This window comes from Amphiura filiformis, chromosome 4 (assembly GCF_039555335.1).
Source record: "Amphiura filiformis chromosome 4, Afil_fr2py, whole genome shotgun sequence".
Taxonomy (NCBI): domain Eukaryota; kingdom Metazoa; phylum Echinodermata; class Ophiuroidea; order Amphilepidida; family Amphiuridae; genus Amphiura; species Amphiura filiformis.
The window spans coordinates 31,612,246-31,625,504 of record NC_092631.1 but is presented as its reverse complement, the minus strand read 5'-3'; the positions used below and the strand labels follow the sequence as shown (position 1 = coordinate 31,625,504).

The following is a 13,259-nucleotide window of genomic DNA, read 5'->3' as shown; positions in this document are numbered from 1 at the left end:
TCAGTCCTCATTGTACAATATATGCAGGGTTTATTGCATCTACTACAAGCAATCAAGACTACAGAGACATATAACCCAGGCAAGCCTGCGCAGGCAGGCAGCGCAGCGCAGGCAAGTTGCCTGGTACAATATGAAGAAGCAGCAGCAGCGACCTGCTATAAATAGCCACCAATTATCACCACCACACTTCTCCCACAGCAAATCGACGTGCTATTTTTGGATTGCCGCTCCGCTACTGGAAACTCAATCGGTTTATGCTAAATATAGCGCAGGCTGGTGCAGTATTTAGCCATCAGCCTCCGATGCCATTTACACACAATGTGACCTTTGCTTTTCTTATTGTGCACAGCTTGCTTGTTCGCTGATCCCCACTGTTCATACTCACAGCATTCACTCGCAGAGCAAAAACAATGGATCCACTTTCGCCATTGTGAACCATGCATCCAGGTACCTACGCTTGCAGAGAGTTTGATGAATGCACTAGGCCCCTGTTATAATTCCAACAGTCCGCAAATAGATGTGCAAACAACCTGCTAAATATAGACTTATTTTTTCGGAGGGATTTAACTAATTACACATATCTATACCTCGGCTTGCTTGAGTGCTTGAGTGGTGTTATGGACATCCTGTGCACACTTCACTTGTGGTGGTCAAAAATAGAAAACCATAAATATTTTCCCTTCTCATCTGAACAAAATCATACAAAATCTGAATAAACAAATGAAATACACAGTCAAACACAACATTCTCTCTATCTGTTACCAACATGGGATACTATTATTAAATCCAAATATTTTACCCATACTATGATGAGATTCCTTCTCTTGCCAAATTATGGGAGCACGGTGGCCGAGCGGAACGGGCTACGACTCATAATCGGAAGGTTGCGGGTTCGAGCCCCGGCGACGCCATCGTGTTGTGCCCTTGAGTAAGGCACTTTATCTCCATTACTCCTCTCCACCCAGGTGTGAAATGGGGAGCTGTTATGAATACTGTCCATTGAGCGCCGCCCAATGGTATGAGCATGCCTTGGGCATTGTATGGCAGCTGACATATTCAAACGACGGCGGAATAAATGTAAAGCGCTTTGGTACATGTTCACATGTGAAAGGCGCTGTATAAATACCAACATTTACTTTATTTTAGCACATTTTTTATTATCCATCATGTTATTCTGATATACATTTGTTTCGCTTGCCCAAGAGCGCAATAGTTGGAGAAAGCTTGTAGTCGCCTGCTCCGCAGCCGTCTGATGATGATGGTGATTCATTCCAATAAGCACCCAGGGTGCTTTACAAAGTCATTTTGGGTGGGCGCTTATCGTTACCTGGTTTACCTAATTTTTTCGTAAGGGCAGTTTTATATTAGAGACAAATTAGATGTTATAATAGGGTCCCAAGACATTCTAGTAGCTTTTCTGATGTAGTAAATGTATTGCAAGTTTATACATGACTTCAAATCCTCAAGCTATTTCACTGTATCAACTGATCAACGTCTATATCAGTCACTTCAACATTAATGGTACCTTAAGTTCGCAAATTGAAAATACCCTGGTGGGCGCTAATTTGGGGGGCTTATTGGAACGAATACAGTACATCAATTTGCTACTCATAAAACGTATGATGCTGAACAAACAAATAACATTGGACTTGGTTTCATATATCCTTTTTTAACAAAATCTAGATAATTTCTTGGGAATATATTGGGGGATCAATTTTAGGACAAAAAGCACCGAAGTCCTCAAGTCAATTCAACATTGCGGATTTTTCAAGTGTTTGCACAACAACCGCATTGCTAAAAAGCTTGTGAACGTGCCTATAGTCAGCACATTTATCACAAAAAAAAAGACCAGACATGGCTCAACCCAGTTTTAGCACACAGAACATCAAAAATAAATCAAAAATAAAAGATATTAATGTGACTGATTTGTGTCACTTCCTCTGAGTCACTAGGGGCAAATCAAATCAAGAAACACAAGGAACAACTTTATCTGAACTGTCTGTCTGGATCATAAGACCCTTGTTATTTTGATGTGTTCCTGGAAAACACATCATTCACTCAATAGGCTATTCCAGTTGTAATCCATACACCCCCTATGAAAGATGTGATCTAAATCTCCAAAACAGGGGGAGGAGCAGATGTGAAATGGAGTCAAGGGGCGCAGATTTGAAATGGAGTCACCTATTCAGGTAACCCAATATGAAATTCACACTCCCCTATCATGCAGAATATTAAGGTCATGTCTTCCATAGGGGGAGTATGGATTTCAACTGGAATACCTCAATGCATTCATATGTATATACACATTTCATTCTCTACCCCCCCTACTTCTTTCCTCTTTTTTCAGAACCATGAATAAAACTATAATGTTACGATTTGGGAGATAGAAAATGTTTCAGCAATTTTGCAAGTAAATTTTAATCTTAAACATGGAAACTCTTAAAATATAGACCAAGCTACACAACATCATGAAACAGCATGTTTCTACCGAGCAAACGGTTGCAGGTGAATTCCAGCGAATGTGAGTGAATTTGGGGTGATGTGAGGAATATGCGGTAATGGCCTCAGCAGAAACAGATCAGGTGAAGTGAATCCATCAACCACCTTTTGAGGTGCTTGAATATGTGCTAACGTTTGCAGCAGAAACATTTCGGGTGACAATTTTGCGGATGACATTGGAGGTTAGCCTACTGCGAGTACGAGCATTCAAAATCTGACCTTGAAGGTCATAAAAACTATTTTCTGGACTTCCTCCTTCCCCACTAAATATGTGGGATGTGAATTGTTACCCTGCATTCAGCTGGGAAGTAGATACGACTGGATGATTCTCGCCATGTAAGTTTATGAGAATCAATTGATGTATTACGAAAGTGAGTCCCTGCTGTATGACAACTTGGTGCAGTTGTTAGGATTATGTTCTAGCAACCAGGATTTCCATGTTGTGAACTTGTGATGTCATTAGTTTCTTAGTGACGTACTGGATGGAATCAGTAATTATTCAATTAGACGCTGCCAAGAACTTCCTTTGCAAATAGGCTGTGTTACCTTTAAACCTATCCAACTAGGGTTTCATTTTGGCTGAGTGTCAGGGTTATTTGTTTGCTAAATAAAAATGCTTAAAATGGAACACTCGGCACATTTGTAACTCCACGATAAACACAGGCACAGGCGTATAATGCAGTCCTGTCCATAGGGGTATTACGCAGTCCAGAAGATTGCATGCATGAGGCTTATACTGCATGCTTAAAGTACACTTCATGTACACTACAGGTAAGTTCCACCTTGGCCAAAAAATATAGTTTTGAGCAATATATTTTAAGTCAATAAATATGTCCACTATGTTGAAAAAAAAGGTTGATTCTGACTCCACATCGCGCGATGCAATGCTTGTAAAAATACTGCAATGATATATAGCGGGCACGATATGGAATCTGCATTATATGGTCATTCTGCTGACCTTGATTTTCCAGCAGCCAATCACAAGCGTGCATGGCTGCAATATCGCAGTGCAATGTGAAGAAATTTATCAAATTTCAACTCTCATTTTTTTCATTGTTCCTTTTTTTGGTTAGGTTTTTATTCATTAAAAAAATAATTTGTATTATGTTCCTAGTGCATGTAAAAATATCATTCTTTCAGGGTTTTAGTTATGCCCTTTCCGTTTAATCTTTGAATGCCTGTCGCTGCCACATAATGTTATGTAAAATCAACATTTCGTCATTGAGCAAGAAAAACCACCTATGTGCTTGTGGCCCCTGAACATGTTTAAAACAAAACTGCCAACAGGTTACATAAGAGGTTTTGCTTTAAACATGTTTAGGGGCCAATGACACATAAGAGGTTTTTCCTCCCCAACGACAATTTTAACACCTGTGTGGCAAGCAATCCAGCCTGATGCGGTCTTTGTTACCGGTACTATTAAAGTTGATTTTATGAATCATATTTACATATGAATTATGGTAAAAAGAAACGTTGAACTGTTGTAGTTCAATGTTGTGTGTAACATGATTATATCATAGGAACCGCAAGTTCAGTTTTAATGGAGTTATTGGCCTATTGTAAATTTGTAGCGCATTCAATCAGGCCGCATAAAATTAATGTTTTGGTTCTGTCCGGAGGATTTTCATGAATTGATGAGGGAGGGATGCTAGCAGGGTTCACAGTTTTTCACGTTTTCGCGTCCAGGACACTATTTGTACTCACTGGACCCAGAAAAAGTAAGATTACATTACAACCTGAATGGGTCCATCAGGCTGTACTTGGACCTGGAAAGAATCCCATCCAAGAAATTGTAAATAGCATTATCGACATTATTGTCACATAATATTTGCACGATCTGAAGAAAAATTGCACATGTCAACCTCTTCTACAGTTCCCCTCGTATCGCTAATCAAACATCTGTGCATGAAATAGCGATGGGTGAGCCCACACTGTATATCATGTATCAGCGATTTTAGTAATTGTATGTAATTTATGAAAATCAAGTTGTAGCACATTTTTTATTATCCATCATATTATTCGATATACATTTGTTTTGCTGTGAGCCGACTGAGCCGAGTCGGTGGTACATTTCCTGGTGATAATGTGAAAACATGTTTTCGCCGTAGTTGTATTTTCAACCGTGCAAATATAACAAAATAACCAATGATTTTAAAAAGTAGTTGTTATTAGGTAGTAATTGTTTAATTACGAAAAAGGCGGCCGATCACGGTACCGTAAGTCATCTTTTACCCAGTAATTGGGCTCGACTTGGATAGGTTTTAGGTGCCGAATTCAGAATACTTCACTATTTATCGTGTGCGCCAGTATATTGGCATTTCTGGATGTTTCTGCTTTTCATACATCGGATGCTTAAAGTGTAATTTGGACCCACAAAAATAAGTTAGGGACCCACAAATTTCAACTAAATGGGATCTGAATGGGAGATTGTTAGGGATACGCCCCATTGCCCCTTAGAGTACCACAAAGACCTGTTCTGTATAAAGTTTTCCTAATGCATTCCAAAGTCTTAAATTTTTGAAATTTTTTTTAAAAAATCCCAGAAATTGAGGCACTAGGGGACAAGAACCAAAACTTAATTTGACATGGCCTAAGCAAGATATTACATGCATTGACATCATACAACAAGTAATAATTTAGTTAAGCTTGATTGCGTGGCAATTGCAATGTTTAAATACTTGTAATTCAATGTTGCCTGTAACATGATTACATACCATAGGAAACGCAAGGACATTGTTGTCTAGGAACATATCATAACAGGTTCATTGAGTAAGAAAGAAACATTGACATCATGGTCCAAACATGCCAAATGGCTGGTCCTGGGTGCAATCCTTCCTGTATTTGACACATTAGCATCTAAGATAATTTTATCTTTAATTAATTCTCTGTTGTAATAACCATCCCATTTTTATTTTACTCACACCCTTTTTTCAGTCTCACCCTTCATACAAATTTTAAACCCCCACCCTTAATCAGATTTTCTGAGCGTCGAACCAGCACCCTTTCTGCCCAATATGATCACTGTGATTTGACTTTGGTCAAACAAGAAATACAGACTGAAAGGGCATGCTTATAATATAGATAGTTTTTTTTCTTGCGATATATACATGTTTGAAAGTAAGTTTGGCGATTTTTCTTGGTATCCTGATTTAACCTTTCTAAAACAATCAATTCTGGATTGAAACAACCCCGCACTTTTTTATTTCACTCCCACACTTTTTATCAATCTACCCTTTATACCAACAAAGTTTAAACCCCTCCCTTTTTCTGATTTTCTAAATGTCAGATCAGACCGGCATCTTTCTACAGCATGTTTTCATGCCCACAATAAAGGCTGAATTTTGTCAAACTCTGTTGTTTTTTATTCTACTCCATTGATTGACAACCAAACAAGTGCAACACTAGTACACTACCAGGAAATATTTCGTACAAAATATTGCCCCATGGGCATGGGCGTCAATCCCGGGGGAGATGTCCCCTCCACCTTTCGGCAAAATTACCCATTTTTTGTTCTTTTCAGCCACATTCAACATTTTGGCAGGGTTCCCCCTCCCCCCAATCAAGCCGGATTGACGCTAATCCCCACTTGGTACTAAATTTGATTAAGCTGGACAAGACAGAACAACAGCCTATTTTAAAAGTTGAGAATGATCAGATGAGAACATCTTCAGCTTTGTTCAGGAGACCAGGACTTAACCAGACAGTATCACCTATAATTTATCACATTTGCTTAATTCTTTAGGCCAAAAAGGTCTGCAGTCAGACACACATAATTTACATAATTAATTCAATGTAAGGGTTAACTTTCTTTTACACTACTGGTAAGCTATTAACAACCCCCTCTATCTATATTCTACAGATATGTGATAAATATTGCTTACTGTATACGCTGAAATTTTCGCTGTGGTTTTATTTTCGCGAATTTCGCGGATTAATATTTCCCCGCGAAAATAACCGCGAATATGTTTCTTATGTATTTTATTATATAAGGTGCCAAACAACCGCGAATTTAACACCTCCCGGAATTGTCAGTGATACTTGAAACTGCAAAAATATCTGTACGCGAAAATATTGACATACAGTATGTCCTGAATGGTGGCAAACCTAAGCTTATACAATCATGTAGTCTACTTAACTGGGATTCAACCTCTGCTGTGATATCTTGATGGAGATTATAAATGTAGAAGGCCTAGGTATGGCTTTCATAACCATCAATGACTTGAATTCCTTTTCCAATGACATAGAACAGGTTCAAATTCTCAGAAAAGTTAGAATACACATTTGATTTGAAGCCATGCGATGACGGGTAACATTTGTTACTCTGGGAGCAGTACGACATACTGTGTGTTTCCACAGAGCACCATTTTCTAAATCATAGCGTATCATACCGTGCGATGGCGGATAACATTTGTTACTCTGGGAGCAGTACGACATACTGCATATTTCCACAGAGCACCATTTTCCAAATCATAGCGTATCATGCCGGGCCATGGCGCGAAACATTTGTTACTCTGGGAGCAGTACGGCATACTGCCTGTTTCCACAGAGCACCATTTTCCAAATCATAGCGTATCATGCCATGCGATGGCGGGTAACATTTGTTACTCTGGGAGCAGTACGACATACTGCGTGTTTCCACAGAGCACCATTTTCTAAATCATAGTGTATCATACCGTGCGATGGCGGATAACATTTGTTACTCTGGGAGCAGTACGACATACTGCATATTTCCACAGAGCACCATTTTCCAAATCATAGCGTATCATGCCGGGCCATGGCGCGAAACATTTGTTACTCTGGGAGCAGTACGGCATACTGCCTGTTTCCACAGAGCACCATTTTCCAAATCATAGCGTATCATGCCGTGCCATGGCGGGTTACATTTGTTACTCTGGGAGCAGTACGACATACTGCATGTTTCCACAGAGCACCATTTTCCAAATCATAGCGTATCATGCCATGCGATGGTGGGTAACATTTGTTACTCTGGGAGCAGTACGACATACTGCGTGTTTCCACAGAGCACCATTTTCCAAATCATAGCGTATAATGCCGTGCCATGGCGGGTAACATTTGTTACTCTGGGAGCAGTACGACAATAACAACATTCTGCATGTTTCACAGAGCATCTTTTACCAAATCATAGCGTATCATGCCATGCGATGGTGGGTAACATTTGTTACTCTGGGAGCAGTACGACATACTGTGGTGTTTCCACAGAGCACCATTTTCCAAATCATAGCGTCTCATGCCGTGCCATGGCAGGTAACATTTGTTACTCTGGGAGCTATACGACATACTGCGTGTTTCCCCAGAAATTTACCCAAAGGCAAAGGAGTCCATGTGCGCCATTAGGCGAATCTTTACGGTAACTTAGTTATAAACCCTATCCTTGCCCTATACCCTCTCAATTTATGCTACCGAGTTCACCATCCAGTCCGGTTTTGTTTTAGATGGGAAGGAAGATGGTTCCTTGTAACAAACCTATAGGCTTCCTCTATCTTTTGGTTTCCTCCTCAGATCCATTATTCTTTATTACACTTCCTTATAAATGGAAATGAACTTTGTTAAAGTAACCATACATTGTATATAATAACATCATGATTATAATGGTCAAAGATATAATGTACATGTATAATGCTAAAAATTGGACAATTGATAACGCATGACAAACAACTCATTTGGCTTAACAAATATGAGGACAGTTTATAAGCCCTGCTCATATTTTGTTAAAGAAGAAGCCCCACCAGAGCAGTTCTTCTGGGGTGAACCAAACCTGCCTGGTTATCAAATTAATCTGTGACAAGGTTATCTCTGAATTTGACAGGTACTAATTGATGCAATAACATTAAAACATCAATTAGCACCTATCAAATTCAGAAATAACCTTGTCACTGATTTATTTGATAACCAGGCAGGTTTGGTTTCACCCCAGAACAACTGCTCTGGTGGGGCTTCCTCTGTAAGGTAGGTACAGATGGTGCACACATATAAGCAATATGCTTTGGTTCCCCTCAAGTTCCGTACAGTAGTGATGTCAACGCTTTTGTGCGTTTGTGCTGCAAGCAATCGACCAAACCACCCTTGTTATATAAATGCACAATTCACTTAATAAGCGCACAATTTGATACTGGGTCTAGCATAATATGCACCTACATCACTACCAAACTTGAGGTGAAGCAAAAAGTTGCACTTATAACTCTAGCATACAGTCAATAAATCACCGCCTAAGTTGCATATAGACAAACAAAACCTTGCACTTTCCAGCTAGTTAAGGGCACGGACATCCTCAAGTTGTACTCTGAAGTTCATCATTCCACTACTATTTTTAATCTCGGCGAGTCAGTGACATCAGTGCGCATAGAGATGAGTGCGCAAAACAGCTGCCTCAATGCACGTCACTTGCTTACCAAAACAAAAAATAGTGTATCTGCTTTGTGCCAGGAAATGAAAGTACAGCCTCGTGTCATGTGACAGCAATGCCAATATTTCATGATCTCAATGTTTTCCCAATGCATTATGGGAAATGCAAAAATGTTCAATTCTCTGTCACTTACCTTGTGGCTGTGGAGATGACATTGTGATTTGTTATGTATTCCTGTTATCTCTGCAGCACACTCCACCTCCAGCTCCAACCGCTTACTTTCAGACAACCAAGTACCCTCTCTTATAGGGTACACCAGCTGTGCTTGTCTTCCAATATGACACCTTTCAGGTCAAAGTTCAGTGGTCAAAAGGAGCGATGTCCTTCTATGCTGACGGAGAATAATCGGAGACTCATAAAATACTGACAAAGCTCATCCACATACGAAGCAGAGTTCAAAAGGATGGCTTCTCGTACTGAATTCTGGAAATAACAAAAGCAAGATAAAGATAATTAAAATGTAATAAAGACACATAATTAAAATGCAATCAAGACAGACACAAACAAGAATTGTCTTTAAAAAAGACAAAGTTCACGGATCACTGAAATCAGCAACTACTGATCACAGAAAGCATTGACACTGCAATCTTGGTGTAGATTTAGGCATCCAGTAACTAGAGGGAAGGTTAAATTGAGTACTCTAGCATGTTACTCAACTGTATACTGTAAACAGGGTTAAAATTTGCCTAATTATGCACACATGGGCTCCATTGACTTAAATGAAATTTTAGGCACAAACTGAAAGTGCCCTCCCATAAAAATCAAATAAGGGCAAGGATCTTTAATTCTTGTTGGGATTGTCAGAGGAGAGCTCTGTTTGTACGTGAAATTTAGAAAAGGAGCCCATGTGCAACATAAGGCAAATATTTACAGTGACACTGGAGGATTGTGAAGTTTACACATGTATACGACTATGATTGTAAGAAAATGTGCCAAAATAAAAAAGGGGTTTTTTTTACTCAGTTTATTCAAATTAAATTTATATTTACAGTTTTAAGTTAAATTAAAGGTTTTCATTATAATGATGATGAAAATAATGATAATGCTTGTAAATCACAATAAATATAATAATTAAAACTATTGCCAAAAGACCATTTTCTAAGATTTTAGCAGAAAGCATTTCACACATGTATCATTGGACTCACAATTTGCTGGGGATTCTCTCACATTTTATACTAGGCAAATAGATGGTACGGAAATATGACTATTGATTTTGTGTGACAACCGATTCATAAAGCTTCATCACATCTAGTGCTGGAATGTAGACTGTGTTGTGTAAGCATTCAACCTAAAAAGGACATGTCACCCATGGTATTAGTTTTAAATGTGTGATTTCCAATCAATAGGCAAGCCATGCTCAACTGGATCCACAATGATTTTGCGATATCATGTTGAAGTAGGGCAACAAGCTGGTGCGGTGTTTCGGGCCATCAAAAAATTTTAATGTTTTTTCCCCCATCGATTTGCCAATGTTATTCATTCATACTCTGTATCATTAATATTCATGATTTGTTTTGAATGCAAGTACACAAATTTGTGTTTGCGTATAATTACTAAATGACAAACGCACATATAAAATATGTAGCAATGGCCTTGTCAAGTAAATTACAGGTGAGCTTGATTTGATTTTTTTTAAATAAGATCTGGTTTTAAGTTAAATAATGATTGATATGATTTTGTTGACGTGCAAATGACACACATCAATGCACTTGCCCTTTAAATTTCCCCATTACAATGCACTCCCTCTTTGGGGTCGTGCATTGTTCTGGTGACAAATTTAAAGGGCACCTGCATTGATTTTTGTCATTTGCATGTCAACATAATCATCACCCAGAATGTAGAAATTGGTATTCTGAAAGTGATATTGATACAATGAGTATTTTAGACTGTCTCTTCTCACAGTAACTTGTAACAAAATTGTACTTTAGTTTAATATTCGCGAAAAGCGTGTGACAATTAACCTCACTTGTGATTTGCAATCTTATTTCCTAGCTGTGAGTTTGACCCGGAATCCACCTCTCTTACCTACGCATGGTGAGAGAGATCATGGACCTGGAAGTAAGACTGCAACTTACATCACCACATGCAATTGTCATAATTCCATAGTTGGCAGTATAGAGTACCAGCATTCTTAAATGCTGGGAAGGTAACAGACCCGCTGTGGAGGAGGTGTGGTGACCTCCCTCCCCCAACATTTTGAGTCTGGTGAATTGCTAACGATAGAGAGACGGGCACTCCGTCCTGTAAAAAATGCAGGTTCAACTCCTTAATAGATGGCTTATCAGGTAAGCTCACAATAACTAAAAGAATCAATAATAATTAATTATCAAGTACAAATCACATGGTTTTATTTGAAACAAACTCATATTGCCAAAATTGTCCGGTGCATAATTGAGCACAATTTTGGCGCCAGAATTTTGAATATCGCATGTTGAGAGCCAGCTGTTTTTATTCATTTTTATGGTCAATATGAGTTTGTTTCAAATAAAACCATGTGATTCGTGCTTGATAATAATCTTTCTTAAAACATATAAGGCATAATGTGATTGCCGGAGTCATAGTGACAACCAGCACAAATGGCTGTGATGGAGACTATCCTAGACCTGGATTCCAAGTGACTGAGCAGTCACAATACATGTCTGGGCCAATAACTTTCACTAGGATCCTAAATATACTCATCTGTCAGTACACAGTTCTTTCACCCCAATCAGCTTCCACATTCAGAGAATCACCTTTGAGTGTATTGGGTACAAAAACTCATACTCTTCAACTTGAGGTCAACTTCTGAGCTATATGCTTGAATGGAGTTTATTGAACTTTGCCACTGGAGATGCTCCTAATCATGAACTTTGCCCCTTGTATGTTTACCATTTCAATGCTCCACCAACTATGTAGGCCTATATAACCATCATCAGATCATAAAGTTAAAGAAGGTTCAACAATGTAAATTCTGTACAACCAGACCATGAAACCAAATTATAAATAGAAATTGACCTTTTATGTTTTCACTGGAGTTAGTTTGTTACACCGCTTCTCTAATAGTGAAAACATAATTTCAGCAGTCAGAAACAGAAACATCGCAAACAAATGAAATGCATTTTAGAATTGATAACACAAGTTCCAAAATGTTTTACATAACTCTTAGCCTATCCTATAGACACCATATTATCAGAGAAACCATCAGATATTTTATTGGTCAAGAGATGTGATAATTGCACACAAACTCATCCCTAATTAAATGAAATATATTTAGATAATTGATAACGGAAGATGCACAGGCAATCAAAATGTAGCGGGCACACACCATTATCTAGTTACTTCGCTATATATCAAACAACTTTTATTGATATAAGTGGTTGAATTGAGAATGGACATAAAAATAGACCAGTCTTATTATTGTTACATAAATGCCACTGAGAAGTGGTATCTCTCATGATGCAGAGTAAGTGGAGCTTACATCATTTAATTAAAATATATATTTAAAAGTAAATCATATCCATGTTCAGACTTATAAAACTAACTCCCCTTGGTTTGAGTTTGACCGTTGTGCTTGGCCCGTCTACAGTCTATGGTTCCAGGCGGAAGCCCCCAGTGTATGGTCACGTATGGTGTGCTAGGTTTAGGTTTACTGTCGTGGAAAAAACGAAAGTCTGTTCGTGAGCAAATTTAAGACCTGACCCCCTATTCATGCACATAAGTCATCCTAAATTTACAGTTTGAGGGACTTCTTGAGTGGTAACCATCCTCTGTTGTACAGTTAGTTATTGAAAAAGGATTTAGGCATATTTAAGGATGTTAAAATTTAATTAATTCTGTGTTTAACGACATTTTTGTCCCGATTTTTGTTGTGGCGCAAGTTAAGTTTCCATTATTTAAAAAACACTTTTTATTCTGTCACACAAATACAAAAAATATGCCTGGGGCAGGGACTGCCTTTTGAGGAGAGCGATCTAGCAATCGCTCTCTGCTGCTCTCCTTAAATCTGATATAGGAGAGTGATTTTTAGCTCTTCTTACATGTAGTTGACCATTCTCCCCTTACATTCTATTGTAAATGCTCTAAACAGCTCTCCTTGAAGGCTCCAGAAGAGCTATTTAATGCTCTCCTGCAAATTCCAAAAGACAGTCCCTGCTGGGGTTCCAAAGGCCAGTATACATGGTTCCAAGTGTTGTGTACATTTTCAAGTTGCAACTTTGGTCAAATCATGAATCTTGTCATATATTTTCCAAAATATTTTTGGGGAAAAGTAAAGAAAGAAAGAAAGAAAAGGAAACAAGCATCCAAACATCGAGGCGCTAAAATCATAAGCTCCAGCTTTTCCAAGGAAATCTGACAT

General features: G+C 38.6%; 1 protein-coding gene across 2 annotated transcripts in view; it reads right to left on the bottom strand.

Annotated features, from left to right (window-relative positions):
* Positions 1-9,200, bottom strand: part of LOC140150809 (histone deacetylase 4-like) — a 119,706-nt gene extending 110,506 nt beyond the window's left edge. Inside the window, exon 1 of one of the 2 annotated variants that reach the window (XM_072172943.1) lies at positions 9,057-9,200. In XM_072172943.1, the coding sequence (XP_072029044.1) occupies positions 9,057-9,078 (22 nt within the window). In that variant the 5' untranslated portion in view covers positions 9,079-9,200. The remainder of the gene's footprint in view (positions 1-9,056) is intronic. The other variant, XM_072172946.1, reaches the window with a different exon arrangement.
* Positions 9,201-13,259: the final 4,059 nt, after the last annotated feature.